At 32.9% G+C, this 14,991-nt stretch overlaps 2 protein-coding genes and 1 pseudogene across 2 annotated transcripts; all 3 read left to right on the top strand.

The window, feature by feature from the left end:
• LOC106766600 overlaps window positions 1–4,489 on the top strand; it is a 6,095-nt pseudogene extending 1,606 nt beyond the window's left edge.
• A 2,089-nt stretch (window positions 4,490–6,578) lies between these two features.
• Window positions 6,579–7,039, top strand: LOC111241978 (vacuolar iron transporter 1-like). Its single transcript, XM_022782815.1, has 2 exons — window positions 6,579–6,882; window positions 6,991–7,039. The coding sequence occupies exons 1-2, from the start codon at window positions 6,638–6,640 to the stop codon at window positions 7,037–7,039; spliced, it is 294 nt and encodes a 97-aa protein (XP_022638536.1). The 5' UTR covers window positions 6,579–6,637.
• Window positions 7,040–10,176: 3,137 nt separating this feature from the next.
• LOC106766598 (TMV resistance protein N-like) lies at window positions 10,177–14,864 on the top strand. The gene is made up of 4 exons (XM_022784220.1): window positions 10,177–10,669; window positions 10,932–11,988; window position 13,039; window positions 13,268–14,864. The coding sequence occupies exons 1-4, from the start codon at window positions 10,200–10,202 to the stop codon at window positions 14,809–14,811; spliced, it is 3,072 nt and encodes a 1,023-aa protein (XP_022639941.1). The 5' UTR covers window positions 10,177–10,199; the 3' UTR covers window positions 14,812–14,864.
• The last annotated feature ends 127 nt before the right edge of the window (window positions 14,865–14,991 follow it).

Here is a 14,991-nt window from a genome sequence, read left to right as displayed (position 1 = left end):
TTATATTTTATTTTATAAATTATTGGTCAGGTCAGAACACGCTCTTGTTGAAGAAATTATAGAAGATATTTTGAAAAAATTGAATCCTTATTCTATCAGTTACAATCAAGGAATCATCGGCATTGAAAAACATATTGAAGAAATTCGGTTCTTGTTGCGTCTTGAGTCAGAGAATACTCGGATCATAGGAATTTGTGGCATCGGAGGAATAGGAAAAACTACAATTTCTAAGCAATTATATCACAAATTGGCAATGCATTTTGATTCACATAGCCTTATTTTAGATGTTCAAGAAAAACTACAAAGAGAGGGAATACACAACATCATAAGAAGATATTTGTCTGAGCTTCTTCTAAAGGAACCACCATCCAATTATTCATTAAGTTACAATGAACGACTCAAACGGACAAAGGCCCTCCTCATTCTTGATGATGTGACCGATTCAACTCTACTTAACAAAATAACGAGAGAGCATAGCTTTGGACAAGGCAGTAGAATCATTATAACCAGTAGAGACAGACAAGTGCTTAAGAATGCTGGAATTGATGATATCTACGAACTTAAGGAGTTGAACTTTTATGATTCTCTAAAACTTTTTAATTTACATGCTTTTAAACAAAATTCTTCAAAAGAAATTACTTACATGGACTTGTCCATAAAGGTGTTGAAATATACAAAAGGGGTTCCGTTAGCTCTCCAAATTTTGGGTTCATTGTTATATGACAAACAAAGAGAAGCATGGGAAAGTCAGTTGCAAAACTTAGAGAAGTGTCAAGATCATGATATTTTCAACGTATTAAAGTTAAGTTATGATGGGCTCCGTGAAGAGGAAAAAAATATATTTCTTGACATCGCTTGCTTTTATAGAGGACACAACGAGATTGTGGTAGCAGAAACACTAAGTGACTGTGGTTTCTCTTCTAAGATTGGAATGGATGTTCTCAAAGATAAATGCCTCATATCTATCTTGGATGGTAGAATTATGATGCACGGTCTGACACAAGAAATGGGTCGAGAAATTGTTCGTAAAGAATGTCTTCAGCATCCTGGAAAACGCAGTCGATTGTTCAAGGCTAACGAAATTCATGAGACTTTAAGAAATAACAAGGTATGTTCAATTGTTACTTAATTGAAAGAGTCACATGGGTTTATGTTATGATAAATTGATAACCATCGAGCCATTGTTAAATAGCCTACAATGCAACATTTATGTTTAGTTTTTTTTTTTTTAATTGCATTGATACTTTCAGGGATCAGATGCAATACAATGTATATTACAAGATATAGAAGAAATCGAAGAAGTTAAAGTACATGCAAAAGCTTTCAAAAAGATGAACAATCTTAGGATGCTTATGTTCCATTCTTATAATAATTCTCGATATCCAGATGTGTTTCTTGAATCATCTCTAGTAAGTCTGCCAGAGACTTTGAAGATTCTTTATTGGACTGGTTTTCATCAAAAATCTTTGCCATCAAATTTTTGTCCACAAAATTTAGTGAGACTCGAAATGCCAGATTGTCATCTCGAACAACTATGGAAAGAAGATCAGGTTTTTCATGTTATTTATGTTCCTTTGTGTTTTAGACTTTTAAAGATAAAANTAAATTCTAGAAGCATGTTTTCTACTTTGTACATCTACAGGTTTTCATAATTCCTCTGTGCTTTCTTCACATTATTCATTTTGATATTGCTTTTATTAGAACTCCACATTTATACATATATTATTAGAACCATATTATCATGATTTTAAAGATAATTATAAATCAATATTATGGAGAAGAGTTTGCATACGTTGTAAGCATATAGTCCAATGTCCCATGATTGTATGTCTACCTATATTATTGATGATAGATATATTCCCATATCGTCTGAAATGCATTAGATAATCTTCTTGTCTAAGCGTTTTTGTTTTTGTTTTTGTTATATGTTTGAGGTCTCTTTATAGGGTAGATGTTAAGAGGACAATCCACCTAAGGTTCAATTTTAACCTTTAGAGGACAACCATTTTACTTTGTCAGTTAGTTCTTATAAGATGTTAAGAGTAATGTCATTTTCATTTAAATTTTTACATTTATGAGAAAAAACTATGTGAGAAGATAAATAAAGATATATAGTTGATACCTGCATAACATAAAGTATTTTCACATTGTGATATTATAAATTACAATCATAAGTTTAATCAATCCATAAAAATTAAGTTGAAATTATTAGATGTAAATTTAGATTGAAAACAAAACATGTTAAATTTTGTGAATTTTTATAATAACTATAAAATTTATAGCCACCCATAATTTGCCTAACTCAGAGTGTGATCTTTATAACAGTGGTATTTATGTAAAATACGCAGTAAATAGATACTGTAACTAAGAGATTACTGAATAAAAAATAGATAAAATTGCTTAAAACTTTCTTTTGTTTTTCTTTATTACCTGATTCATTTCCTTTCTGTGGCAGAGTTTACCAAAGTTGAAAAGGCTCGACCTGAGTTATTCTGATAAACTTAGTAAAATACAAGACCTTTCCCTGTCACCAAATATTGAAGAAATAATTCTGAATGATTGTCCAAAGTTGATTAAAGTTCACTCTTCCATATTACTCACCAAGCTCACTTCTTTACGTTTAGATAGATGTCATAATCTCAAAAGTGTAACTGTTCCTAGCAATATTCTATCAATATCACCAGGATTCATTCTACTTTCCGATTGTCACGAGCTTGAAATGTTTTCGATCAGTCAACCCAGATTCCCTCATGTGAAACCGGAGTATCAACCTGAAACTGTTTCAAGTTTCCCTCGTTTGATACGGCAGTCAAACGGACGTAGAGCTTTCCTAGAATACTTTGTTAGGAGTGTTCGTGTTGAATATCGTTGTTCCTTAAAAATACCCTCTCGGAGTGAAATTTTCTCAATTATTATTATGAGATATGAGGAAAAAGAAGAAGTGACTGATAATAATATATACGTATATGATGAAAGGCCGATACAACTCACAGGAGGTGTGCCCTTAAACATTCAAAGTCTCAAGAAGCGCTCTTTCATAGATCTCTCAAACTGCTCTTCCCTTACAATATTTCCATTTGACCTTTCTGAGATTAAATTCCTAAAGAAACTTCGTCTCAGTGGTTGTTCAAAATTAGAAAATTTCCCCGAGATTGAGAAGACGATGGAAGATTTAGCGGTTCTCCTCTTAGACGGCACAGCCATACACACACTACCTTCATCCTTGTCGCGTTTGGTAGGGCTTCAAGAACTGAGTTTGCGCAGTTGCAGGAAGCTTGAGAGTATTCCATCTTCCATTGGAAGGCTCACCAGTCTATGCAAGTTAGACCTTGCCTTCTGTGAATCGCTTCAAACTTTTCCAAGCTCCATTTTCAAATTGAAGTTGAGGAAACTTGATTTGTGTGGTTGCTTTAACTTGAGAACCTTCCCAGAGATCACGGAGCCGGCACAAATTTTTGTTCACATTAACTTAACAGATACGGCTGTTAAAGAACTCCCTTCCTCGTTTGGCAATTTGGTTAATCTTCGATCCCTGCAGCTCAACAATTGCTCTGATCTCGAGTCACTTCCAAACTCTATTGTTAATCTTAAGCTTCTCTGTAAACTTGATTGTTCCGGGTGTGCCAAATTAACAGAAATCCCAACTCACATTGGTTGCTTGTCTTCATTAATGGAAATGTCACTGAGAAAGAGCGGAATCGTGAACCTTCCCGAGAGCATGGCTCATCTTTCAAGCTTGAAATCGCTTGATTTAAGCGATTGTGAAAAGCTTGAATGCATCCCACATATTCCCCCATTCCTAGAACAACTGGTGGCATTGGATTGCCTATCCATTAGAAGAGTGATGCCAAATTCTCTTGTTCGAAACCTCTCAGATTCAAAGGAGGGTGTCTTCAAATTTCATTTCACCAATGCCCAACAACTGAATTCAGGTGCTCGTGCAAGCATTGAGGAGGATGCAAGGCTTAGGATGAGCAACGATGCATATGAGTCTGTGTGCTTCTGTTTTCCAGGAAGTGCAGTTCCTCATTGGTTCCCTTTTCGCAGGAAAGGAAGCTCAGTGACTATAAATGAAGATTTAAGTTTCTGCAGCGATGATAGGCTCATTGGTTTCGCTTTGTGTGTGGTTTTTGGAGTGTTAGATACGAATGATATTAAAGGCAGACGCAGTTCTTTTGGTTACAGCCTAAAATTTGAATGTGATGATGATGGCACAAAGATAATTCCAAATAATGATGTGTTAAACACCTATTTCACATGGCATTTAAGTGACAGAGTCCTTGATAAAGATCACACATTCATGTGGAAATTTAACTTGGAGAGCCTAAGGAGGAGAGGCATGAACCTTAGGAAGCTCAATGATGCTCGCAGCTTCACTTTTGAGATCCGTACACATGATTATAATTATCTGTGGCCAGATTATTACTCAGTTGTGACAATAAAAGAATGTGGAATGTGCCCTCTTTATAGAAGCAGAAGCAATGTTTGAGAGTCTTCAATGGAAACAAAGGAAGATAGGAAGGGGAAGGCAGAAAGCTACATAGTGGGCTAGTCTCTTGCTTTTCTGCTAATTGGTCTTCCGTTGGTGAGTGTGGCTTATCACCGATACTTGTTAATTTACAACTTTCAAAACGTTCAACTTTTATTATGAATTTCTCATTTTTAATTTACTTTCTTTTATTTACATTTTCAATGGCATTTTACAGGTGGGTTCGTTCAGACAAGATTTCTAAGTTATTGTTAGATAGGGTTTGATGTGGACGTAATTTGGGTTTCTCCGTTGTCCCAAATTACATTTTGTTGAAAGGGTAATTCGTAAATGGAAAATGTTTGTTTGATACTCCAAACTTTCCAAGTTTACGACAGCTACTGTTTATGCCAATTGAATATGATATGATTGTATTTGGTGGTTAACGTAGAAAACTGAAAATGTTTCCCGAGTTGTTAAACTGCTTCAATAATGTGAAAAACTGGTTGTCAAAACATTCTTTTCCATATTTAAATGCTTATATAGCTAGTAAATTGAAATAATAATTCACGTACCTACATATAATAAAACCTCGCCATATCCCAATAAAACTTGTTAAAACAATTCAGCTAACAAATAGTTAAAACAATTAAAATAATTTTTTTAAAACATTCATAATTCAAATATGAAAAACAAAATAATCAAATATTAGTTGTCAGTGGTAATAACAGAAAAACGCAATGAAAATAAGAAATTTAAGTGACGAATAAAATCAATAGTTAAGTAAAGAATACTTTTAAATGTTATTGCCATATATTTTTTATTATTTCTCCTATCATGTTTAATACATTTCAAGAACATGGTAAGAAAATTTGAGAATAATATAAAATGAAACAAATTAAAATATTAAAATTTAGGCTTAATTTTTTTAGTCTTGATAGTTTCATGAATGCGTTATATTTAATACATATTAAGAATGTTGTAATAAAAATTTTGAAAAAATACAAAAAAAAAATTATTCAAAGTAAAATATTAAAATTTTGGCTTAGATTCATTTTTAGTTTCTATTATTCTAAATGTAAAATTTTTGTCTCAGAAAAATTAGATTATAGATTTAGTTTTGAATTTTTTAAAATTAAGCTTTTTTAGTTTAATGTTCATAAATAATTTAGTTACTAAAATATGGTACATGTTTATCACTCACATTGCCTATTTAATGAATTAAAATTGTTTGATTTTAGAGCCTTAAAAACTGTATATGTATATTAAATATACATAAAAATTAAAATTTATCATACGTAAAATTATGAGGAATAAAACTATATTTAAGTTTAAAATATAATGAGAGTTAACATAAAATTCATTAACACACTTCTTCTAACATATTTTTTGTTATTGCTTAAAATCGAATGAGCATAATTGTAAAGTTATGAGTTAATATCATTAAAATAAAAAAAAGTGGAAGGGTGGTGACCTACAATTTCTTTTTAATTTTCATAAATTCAATTAATAATCTAGAATATATTTAAATTTTGCTAATATTTCTCTTAAAACAATAATTTTATATCTTTGTACACATTATTCCATAATTTTCCAACAAGTGATTGATTTTATGGAATCAAACTCCGAATTCTTGAACAAGCTTTTGGAATCAATCTGCTATGGGTGAAAAATAATGAGGAAGAAGAGATCAAGCTATTCCATTTAAAATATTGATGAAAAATTATTAAATAAATAATTAATCAATCAATTTCATCCTAAAAGTAATATATGCTCTCTCACAGTTCCTAAAATAAGAAATTATGTAAATAATTTTTTAAGTGATACAAATTATGTTAAGTAGTTTAGTTTTGGAAATTTCTTGGTATTGAATTTTAATATATATTAAATTTTAATAAACCAAATTCATGGCAATATATAAAAAATATCAAAACAATAGTGATAAAAATGAATAACAAATAAAATTATTGAAAAAATAAAGACAAATAATCAAATGTTGATCCATTGATATTTTCCACGTGGATATCATCCACGGGTGGATATTTTGTCCTATTCACAAAGAAATAGAGCAGAGAAGAGGCTCAACTCTATGTGCAAAGCAGCAAGCAAGGCTTTGTTTGGATTCAATAGTACATTCGCCAGCTCAAACACATTCACAAGATTGCACCAATGGCCGCCGCCGAACACGGAATAAGAGTCGAACCTGAGAGAAAGAGCCTTCTCAGCCAACACACCGAGAAGCACTTCACCGCCGGCGAAATAGTCCGCGACATCATCATTGGCGTTTCCGATGGCCTCACCGTCCCCTTCGCCCTCGCCGCCGGCCTCTCCGGCGCCAATGCCACCTCCTCCATCGTTCTCACCGCTGGCATAGCCGAAGTCGCCGCCGGCGCCATCTCCATGGGGCTCGGCGGGTACGTACTTTCAACCAAACACTTCATACTCACAAAACTTAATTTAGATTCTGTTTGATCAGAAAATTTTCTCATGAAACGATCTGGGGCTAATGTCTCGTTGTGCAGTTATTTGGCAGCAAAAAGTGAAAACGATAATTACCTGAGTGGTTTATGACCAATATTCTTTAATTACAATTTTCAAAACGTTAAAACTTTGTTATGAATTTCTCATTTTTAATTTGTTTTGTTTTATTTAAATTTTCAATGGCGTTTTACAGGTGGGTTCATTCAACAAAATTGCTAAATTATCGTTGGAGATAGGTTGATGTTTCTGTGTCGAAACAGGGTGGATTGCTCTCTTGTTCCAGAGCTGCATTTTCTTGAAAGTCTTCATATATCTGTTTGATTAACTTCTTTAGCATATTTGGGTTGCATTTGCAGTACAGACATTAAAAAATCTTGACGAGCTGCATTTGAAAGGGTAATTCGTAAATCAATTTTTCTGCATCCTATGGAGCCTCGTATTCTCAGTTTATGCCAATTAATGTTAATTGAATATCAAATCATTGTGTTAGGTTTGTGCATGGAGACAAAACTATCAGTTTTCTGTTATAGAAAGGAAGCAATGTTGGAGAGTCTTCAATGGAAACAAAGGAAGAGGAAGGCAGAAAGCTACTTATAGTGGGCTAGTCTCTTGCTTTTCTGCTAATTGGTCTTCAGTTGGTGAGTGTGGCTTATCACCGATATTTGTTAATTACAAGTTTCAAAACGTTCAACTTTTATTATGAATTTTTCATTTTTAATTTCTATTTTATTTACATTTTCAATGGCATTTTGCAGGTGGGTTCCTTCAGTAGTTGACAAGATTTCTAAGATATAGTTTGATGTGGACGTAAGTTGCTTGCTCCGTTGTCCCAAATTTGCATTTTGTTGAAACTCTTAATGTATGGGCTTCGTTAACTTCTTTAGCATATTTGGCTTTCATTTGCAGCAAAGGCATTATGAGATCTTAGTGTTCATGCCAATTGAATATGATATGTGTTTGCTTGGTTAACGTGGAAGACTCAAGATGATAAGAAGTTATTTGTTGTTGATCTTCGTTTATTCACTTTCAGGCATCTTCTTTCATTTGAGTGATGACTTATAAAAGTTGTTGGTGGATGATGGCTAATTTTTTATAACGTAGTTTGACCATAACGTTGAAGACAATTTATTTGAATTTATATAATATATATACGATTTTTTTCAACGCTATAAAAATATCTAATAATAAAATTATATGAAATCCATTATTCTTTACAAAAATAAAGTGTAAATTAAAAAATCAATCTCAATTACATATCTTTATTGTAAAAATAAATTATAAAAAAGTGGAAAATAAATTGTTAAATATTAATACCCTTAGCTGTTCCAAAATCTTTGTAAGAGTTAACTATGTTCTTAATTTTTTTTAACACAGTGGTTCCTTTTTAACCTTCGAATCACAACCACCATGTGCAGCCATCAATGGGGCACCTGCACCGCCAGCAGGATCAAGCTCATCAACCTCACACAACTAACCACTACAAGCACACAAAATCACTGACGATATCACTGTGCAGCTAACAAAAATACGAGAATATGAAAATCGATTATTCCTAAAATGTAGAGAAAGAAGACTCGATTCTCCACTCTTGCAATTCAATGTTGCACTAACTCCTCCAGCTACTACTATCATTAACAGGAGAGGTCCAAATAACTCACAAGTTCACAGGGTAGAATGATTTTATTCATTATCAGTTATTGAGTCAGCAAACTTCTAAAAACTGTCGCGTTATGCATGTTTGTTACCCATTAGAGAATATTATTTGAGGATGGTTATATATTATGAAGAATTGAAATAAAAATATTAATAATTTAAAATTAAATAATTTTAAAATTTTGACCAGTTTAATAACAAACAAAATTCATCATGCTTTATATCAAATAAATAATACTTTTTAATTGTTATTAACCATAGCATTCTCATTAATTGCATGAAGTATACAATGCAAACTGTACACTTCCAGTACTTTCAGAAAACTAAGCAATTAATTCAACATTAACTCTTATTGGAAATCCAAATTATGAACAATAATCTAATTTGTAATTAAAATATTTAGTTTGTTAAAACCCGTAACAGTAACAGATGCTTTAGGATGGATCAATCTGCAATTGTACCCTTTCGATTTATGCATCATTGGTCTTCATCCAATTCAAGTAAGGTAAGGTAACAGTGTCAATTTTTTAATTATTTTAATCCATTATTCATGCCACAAGCGAAATTGCAGCGGATACATAAAATCTCTAAATTTAATAATTAGGTTCATAAATAAATTTAAAGAAAAACATAAATTAAGGTTCATGTTAATTTTATAGAGCAATTCCTAAATTTATAATAGAGTTTATCTTCATTAGAAAATAAAAATCATAACAAGAGACAATCATAAATCTTTGATATTATATGTAGGCTATAAGTTGTAGTTTTCTTAAGTTATTAGTTTATTTTTCAAAATTACTTTATAAAATTAAGATTCATGTTTCTCACCTATTAACATGAATAAATCATAATAGTGTATTTTATATTGATTTATGAAAAATCCAATGAAAATATATTTTTCAATTTCTCTTATTTTTTAACTTCGTTTTTCTAATTATCTTTTTATATTTCTTTCTCCTCTCATTTTTTTTAAGAACTTTATGGTCAAACCAGAAACAAATCCTTTATCCCTTTTATTAACAAAACATTGATTAAGATTTTTTTTATTATTATGACTTCTCATCATCATTATCATAATAATAATAATAATAATAATAATAATAATAATAAACATTTTATAATATTTCACATTAGTCATATAAAAAAAATTAATTCTTTAGTTACTTATAACAAATCAGTCCTGTCTTCTGGTTTGACTTATAAAGGAAAGAAAAAAAAATAAGGAAAAAAAGCTTTGGTTTCACGGTTACACGAAGAAACAAAAGAAAAAAGCTTTGGCTTTACGTTTCTACGAAGAAACAACAGCAAAAAGCTTTGGCTTCATGGTTATACGAAGAAACAAAAGAAAAAAGCTTTGGCTTTACGGTTCTAGGAAGAAACAACAGAAAAAAGCTTTGGCTTTACGATTATACGAAGAAACAAANGAAAAANGCTTTGGTNTTACGGTTATACGAAGAAACAAAAGAANAAAGAGCAGNGGAGTTGACTTTGGGTAGAAATGATATAAATATATACTTTCGTTTCTAAATTGATAGTATACAAATTTTTAGAAACAAAGAGCCTTGAGAGTTGTAGAGAAAGGAGAGAATCGATTTCAATGTCAGGAAGTTCATCATCATTCGTCATGCCTACTTCTGTAACTAGATACGATGTGTTTTTAAACTTCAGAAGAGAAGACACTTGTGAAAACTTCATTAGTCACCTTTATGGAGCGCTGCAGAGGAAGCACATTGAAGCATATATTGATTACGAACTACAAAGGTGTGAAGAAATTTCACCTGCAATTCAAACTGCAATAGAAGAATCAAAGATCTATGTCGTGGTTTTCTCTGAAAACTATGCATCTTCAAAGTGGTGTTTGAATGAACTGACTAAGATACTGGATTGTAAGAATAGATATGGAAGGAATGTGATACCAGTTTTCTACAAGGTGGATCCAGCAACTGTCAGGAAACAGGAAGAGAGATACAAAGAAGCATTCGAAGAGCATGAACAGCAGTTTAAGGAAGACATCAGCAAAGTGCAAAGATGGAAGGATGCTCTAACAGAAGCTGCTGGACTCTCCGGCTGGGATTCAAAAGTTATCAGGTCATTATATCTCTTACATCCACTTTTCAGATAAGATCAAATCCTTTCATTAAATTCTTTTAATTTATTAGATATTTTATTTATTTATTTTATCTACAACTCAAAACTTAAATCCATAAACAAATAAATTCAATGATCCTTCACTCTTTTTACTCTTTCATATTTTTTTAATTTAGTTATTTTTATGCTTGAATATTTATATTTTATTTTATAAATTATTGGTCAGGTCAGAACACGCTCTTGTTGAAGAAATTATAGAAGATATTTTGAAAAAATTGAATCCTTATTCTATCAGTTACAATCAAGGAATCATCGGCATTGAAAAACATATTGAAGAAATTCGGTTTTTGTTGCGTCTTGAGTCAGAGAATACTCGGATCATAGGAATTTGTGGCATAGGAGGAATAGGAAAAACTACAATTTCTAAGCAATTATATCACAAATTTGCAATGCATTTTGATTCACATAGCCTTATTTTAGATGTTCAAGAAAAACTACAAAGAGAGGGAATACACGACATCATAATAAAATATCAGTCTGAACTTCTAAAGGAAGCACCATCCCATTTATCACATTACAATGAACGGATCAAACGGACAAAGGCCCTCCTCATTCTTGATGATGTGACCGATTCAACTATACTTAGCAAAGTAATGAGAGAGCGTAGCTTTGGGAAAGGCAGTAGAATCATTATGACCAGTAGAGATAGACAAGTGCTAAAGAATGCTGGGGCTGATGATATCTACGAACTTAAGGAGTTGATTTTTCATGATTCTCTAAAACTTTTTAACTTACATGCTTTTAAACAAAATTCTTCAGAAGAAATCACTTACATGGACTTGTCAGTAAAGATGTTGAGATATGCAAAAGGGGTTCCGTTAGCTCTCCAAATTTTGGGTTCATTGTTATATGGCAGACAAAGAGAAGCATGGGAAAGTCAGTTGCAAAACTTGGAGAAGTGTCAAGATCATGATATTTTCAACATATTAAAATTAAGTTATGATGGGCTCCGTGAAGAGGAGAAAAATATATTTCTTGACATCGCTTGCTTTTATAAAGGACACAACGAGATTGTGGTAGGAGAAACACTAAGTGACTGTGGTTTCTCTTCTAAGATTGGAATGGATGTTCTCAAAGATAAATGCCTCATATCTATCTTGGATGGTAGAATTGTGATGCACGATCTAATACAAGCAATGGGTCGAGAAATTGTTAGTAAAGAGTGTCTTCAGCATCCTGGAAAACGTAGTCGATTGTTCAAGGCTAACGAAATTCATGAGATTTTAAGAAATAACAAGGTATGTTCAATTGAAAGAGTCACATGGATTTATGTTATGATAAATTGCTAACCATTAAGATGTAATTAAATAGCTTGCAATGCAACATTTATGTTTTCTTTTTCCTAATTGCTTTGATACTTTCAGGGGTCAGATGCAATACAATGTATATTACAAGATATAGATGAAATGGAAGTAGTTAAAGTACATGGAGAAGCTTTCAAAATGATGAACAATCTTAGGATGCTTATGCTCTATTCTTATTCTAGTTGTTGGCATCGAAATTTGTTTCTTGAGTCATCTCTAGTAAGTCTGCCAGACACTTTGAAGATTCTTTACTGGTTTTCATCAAAAATCTTTGTCATCGAATTTTTGTCCACAAAATCTAGTGAGACTCGAAATGCCAGGCTGTCATCTTGAACAACTGTGGAAAGAAGATCAGGTTTTTCACGTTATTTATGTTCCTTTGTGTTTTAGACTTTTAAAAATAAAAAAAAAAAAAAAATTCTAGAAGCATGTTTTTTACTTTGTACATCTACTTGTTTTCGTAATTCCTTTGTGCTTTCTTCACATTATTCGTTTTAATATTGCTTTTATTAGAACTCCACAATTATACATATATTATTAGAACCATATTATCATGATTTTAAAGATAATTATAAATCAATATTATGGAGATGAGTTTGCATACGTTGTAAGCATATTAGAAAAACTTTCTTTCAGTTTTTCTTTATTACCTAATTCATTTCCTTTCTGTGGCAGAGTTTGCCAAAGTTGAAAAGGCTCAACTTGAGTTATTCTAAGAAACTTACTAGAATACCAGACCTTTCCATGTCACCAAATATTGAAGAAATAATTCTGAATGATTGTTCAAAGTTGATTAAAGTTCACTCTTCCATATTACTCACCAAGCTCACTTCTTTACGTTTAGATAAATGTTATGATCTCAATAGTGTAATTGTTCCGAGCAATATTCTATACAGATCACCAGGATTCATTCTTCTTTCCTGGTGTGTCAAGCTTAAAATGTTTTCAACCAGTCAACTCACATTCCCTCACGTGAAACTGGAGGGTCAACCAGTAACTGTCTCAAGTTTCCCTCATTTGATACGGCAGTCAAACGGATGTAGAGCTTTCCCAAGATGCTTTGTTAGGAGTGTTCGTGTTGAATTTCGTTGTTCCTTAACAATACGCTCTCGGAATGAAATTTTCTCAATTATTATTATGAGATATGAGGAAGAAGAAGAAGTGACTAATAATAAAATATACGTAGATGAAAGGCCGATACAACTCACTGGAGGTGTGCCCTTAAACTTTCAAAGTCTCAAGAAGCTCTGTATAATAGATCTCTCAAATTGTTCTTCCCTTACAATCTTTCCATTTGACCTTTCTGAGATTAAATTCCTAAACAAACTTCGTCTCAGTGGTTGCTCAAAATTGAAAAATTTCCCCGAGATTGAGAACACGATGGAATATTTAGCGGTTCTCCTCTTAGACGCGACAGCCATACAGGCACTACCTTCATCCTTGTGGCATTTGGTAGGACTTCAAGAACTGAGTTTGAGCCGTTGCTGGAATCTTGAGATTATTCCATCTTGCATTGGAAGGCTCACCAGACTATGCAAATTAGACCTTGCCTACTGTCTATCACTTCAAACTTTTCCAAGCACCATTTTCAAATTGAAGTTGAGGAAACTTGATTTGAGTGAATGCGTTAAGTTGAGAACCTTCCCAGAGATCACGGAGCCGGCACAAACTTTTACTCAAATTAACTTAACAGATACGGCTGTTAAAGAACTCCCTTCCTCATTAGGCAATTTGGCTAAGCTTCGATCCCTAAAGCTCAACAGGTGCACTGATCTCGAGTCACTTCCAAACTCCATTGTTAATCTAAAGCATCTCTGTAAACTTGATTGTTCGGGGTGTGCCAAATTAACAGAAATCCCAACACACATTGGTAGCTTGTCTTCATTAATGGAACTGTCACTGAGTAATAGTGGAATCGTGAACCTTCCCGAGAGCATGGCTCATCTTTCAGGCTTGAAATCGCTTGATTTAAGCGATTGCAAAAAGCTTGAATGCATTCCACATATTCCCCCATTCCTAAATCAACTGGTGGCATTGGATTGCACATCCATTAGAGGAGCGATGTCAAATTCTCCTGTGCGAAACCTCTCAAACTCCAAAGACAGTTTCTTCCGATTTCATTTGACCAATTCTCAACAACTGGATTCAGGTGGTCGTGCAAACATTGAGGAGGATGCAAGGCTTAGGATGAGCAACGATGCATATGAGTCTGTGTGCTTCTGTTTTCCAGGAACTGCAGTTCCTCATTGGTTTCCTTTTCGCAGCGAAGGACCTTCACTGACTATAAATGAAGATTTAAGTTTCTGCAGCGATGATAGGCTCATTGGTTTCGCTTTGTGTGTGGTTTTTGAAGTGTTAGATACGAATGATATTAAAGGCAGATGCAGTTCTTTTGTTTACAGCCTAAAATTTGAATGTGATGATGATGGCACACAGATAATTCCAAATAATGATGTGTTAAACACCTATTTCACATGGCATTTAAGTGACAGAGTCCTTGATAAAGATCACACATTCATGTGGAAATTTAACTTGGAGAGCCTAAGGAGGAGAGGCATGAACCTTAGGAGGCTCAGTGATGCTCGCAGCTTCACTTTTGAGATCAGTATATGTACAAGTAATTATGATAATCTGTGGCCAGATTATATTACAGTATTGACAATAAAAGAATGTGGAGTGTGCCCTCTTTATAGAAGCGGAAGCAGTGTTGGAGAGTCTTCAAAGGAAACAAAGGAAGATAGGAAGAGGAAGGCATAAAGCTACTTAGTGGGTTAGTCTCTTGCTTTTCTGCTAATTGGTCTTCCCTTGGTGACTGTGGCTTATCACCCATACTTGTTAATTACAAGTTTCAAAACGTTCAACTTTTATTATGAATTTCTCATTTTTAATTTATTTTCTTTTATTTACATTTTCAAAGGTAGCTGACAACTTATTAGA

Source organism: Vigna radiata, chromosome 7 (assembly GCF_000741045.1).
Source record: "Vigna radiata var. radiata cultivar VC1973A chromosome 7, Vradiata_ver6, whole genome shotgun sequence".
NCBI lineage: Eukaryota > Viridiplantae > Streptophyta > Magnoliopsida > Fabales > Fabaceae > Vigna > Vigna radiata.
Note: the sequence above shows the minus strand (reverse complement) of the source record. Positions and strands in the feature narration are given on the sequence as shown.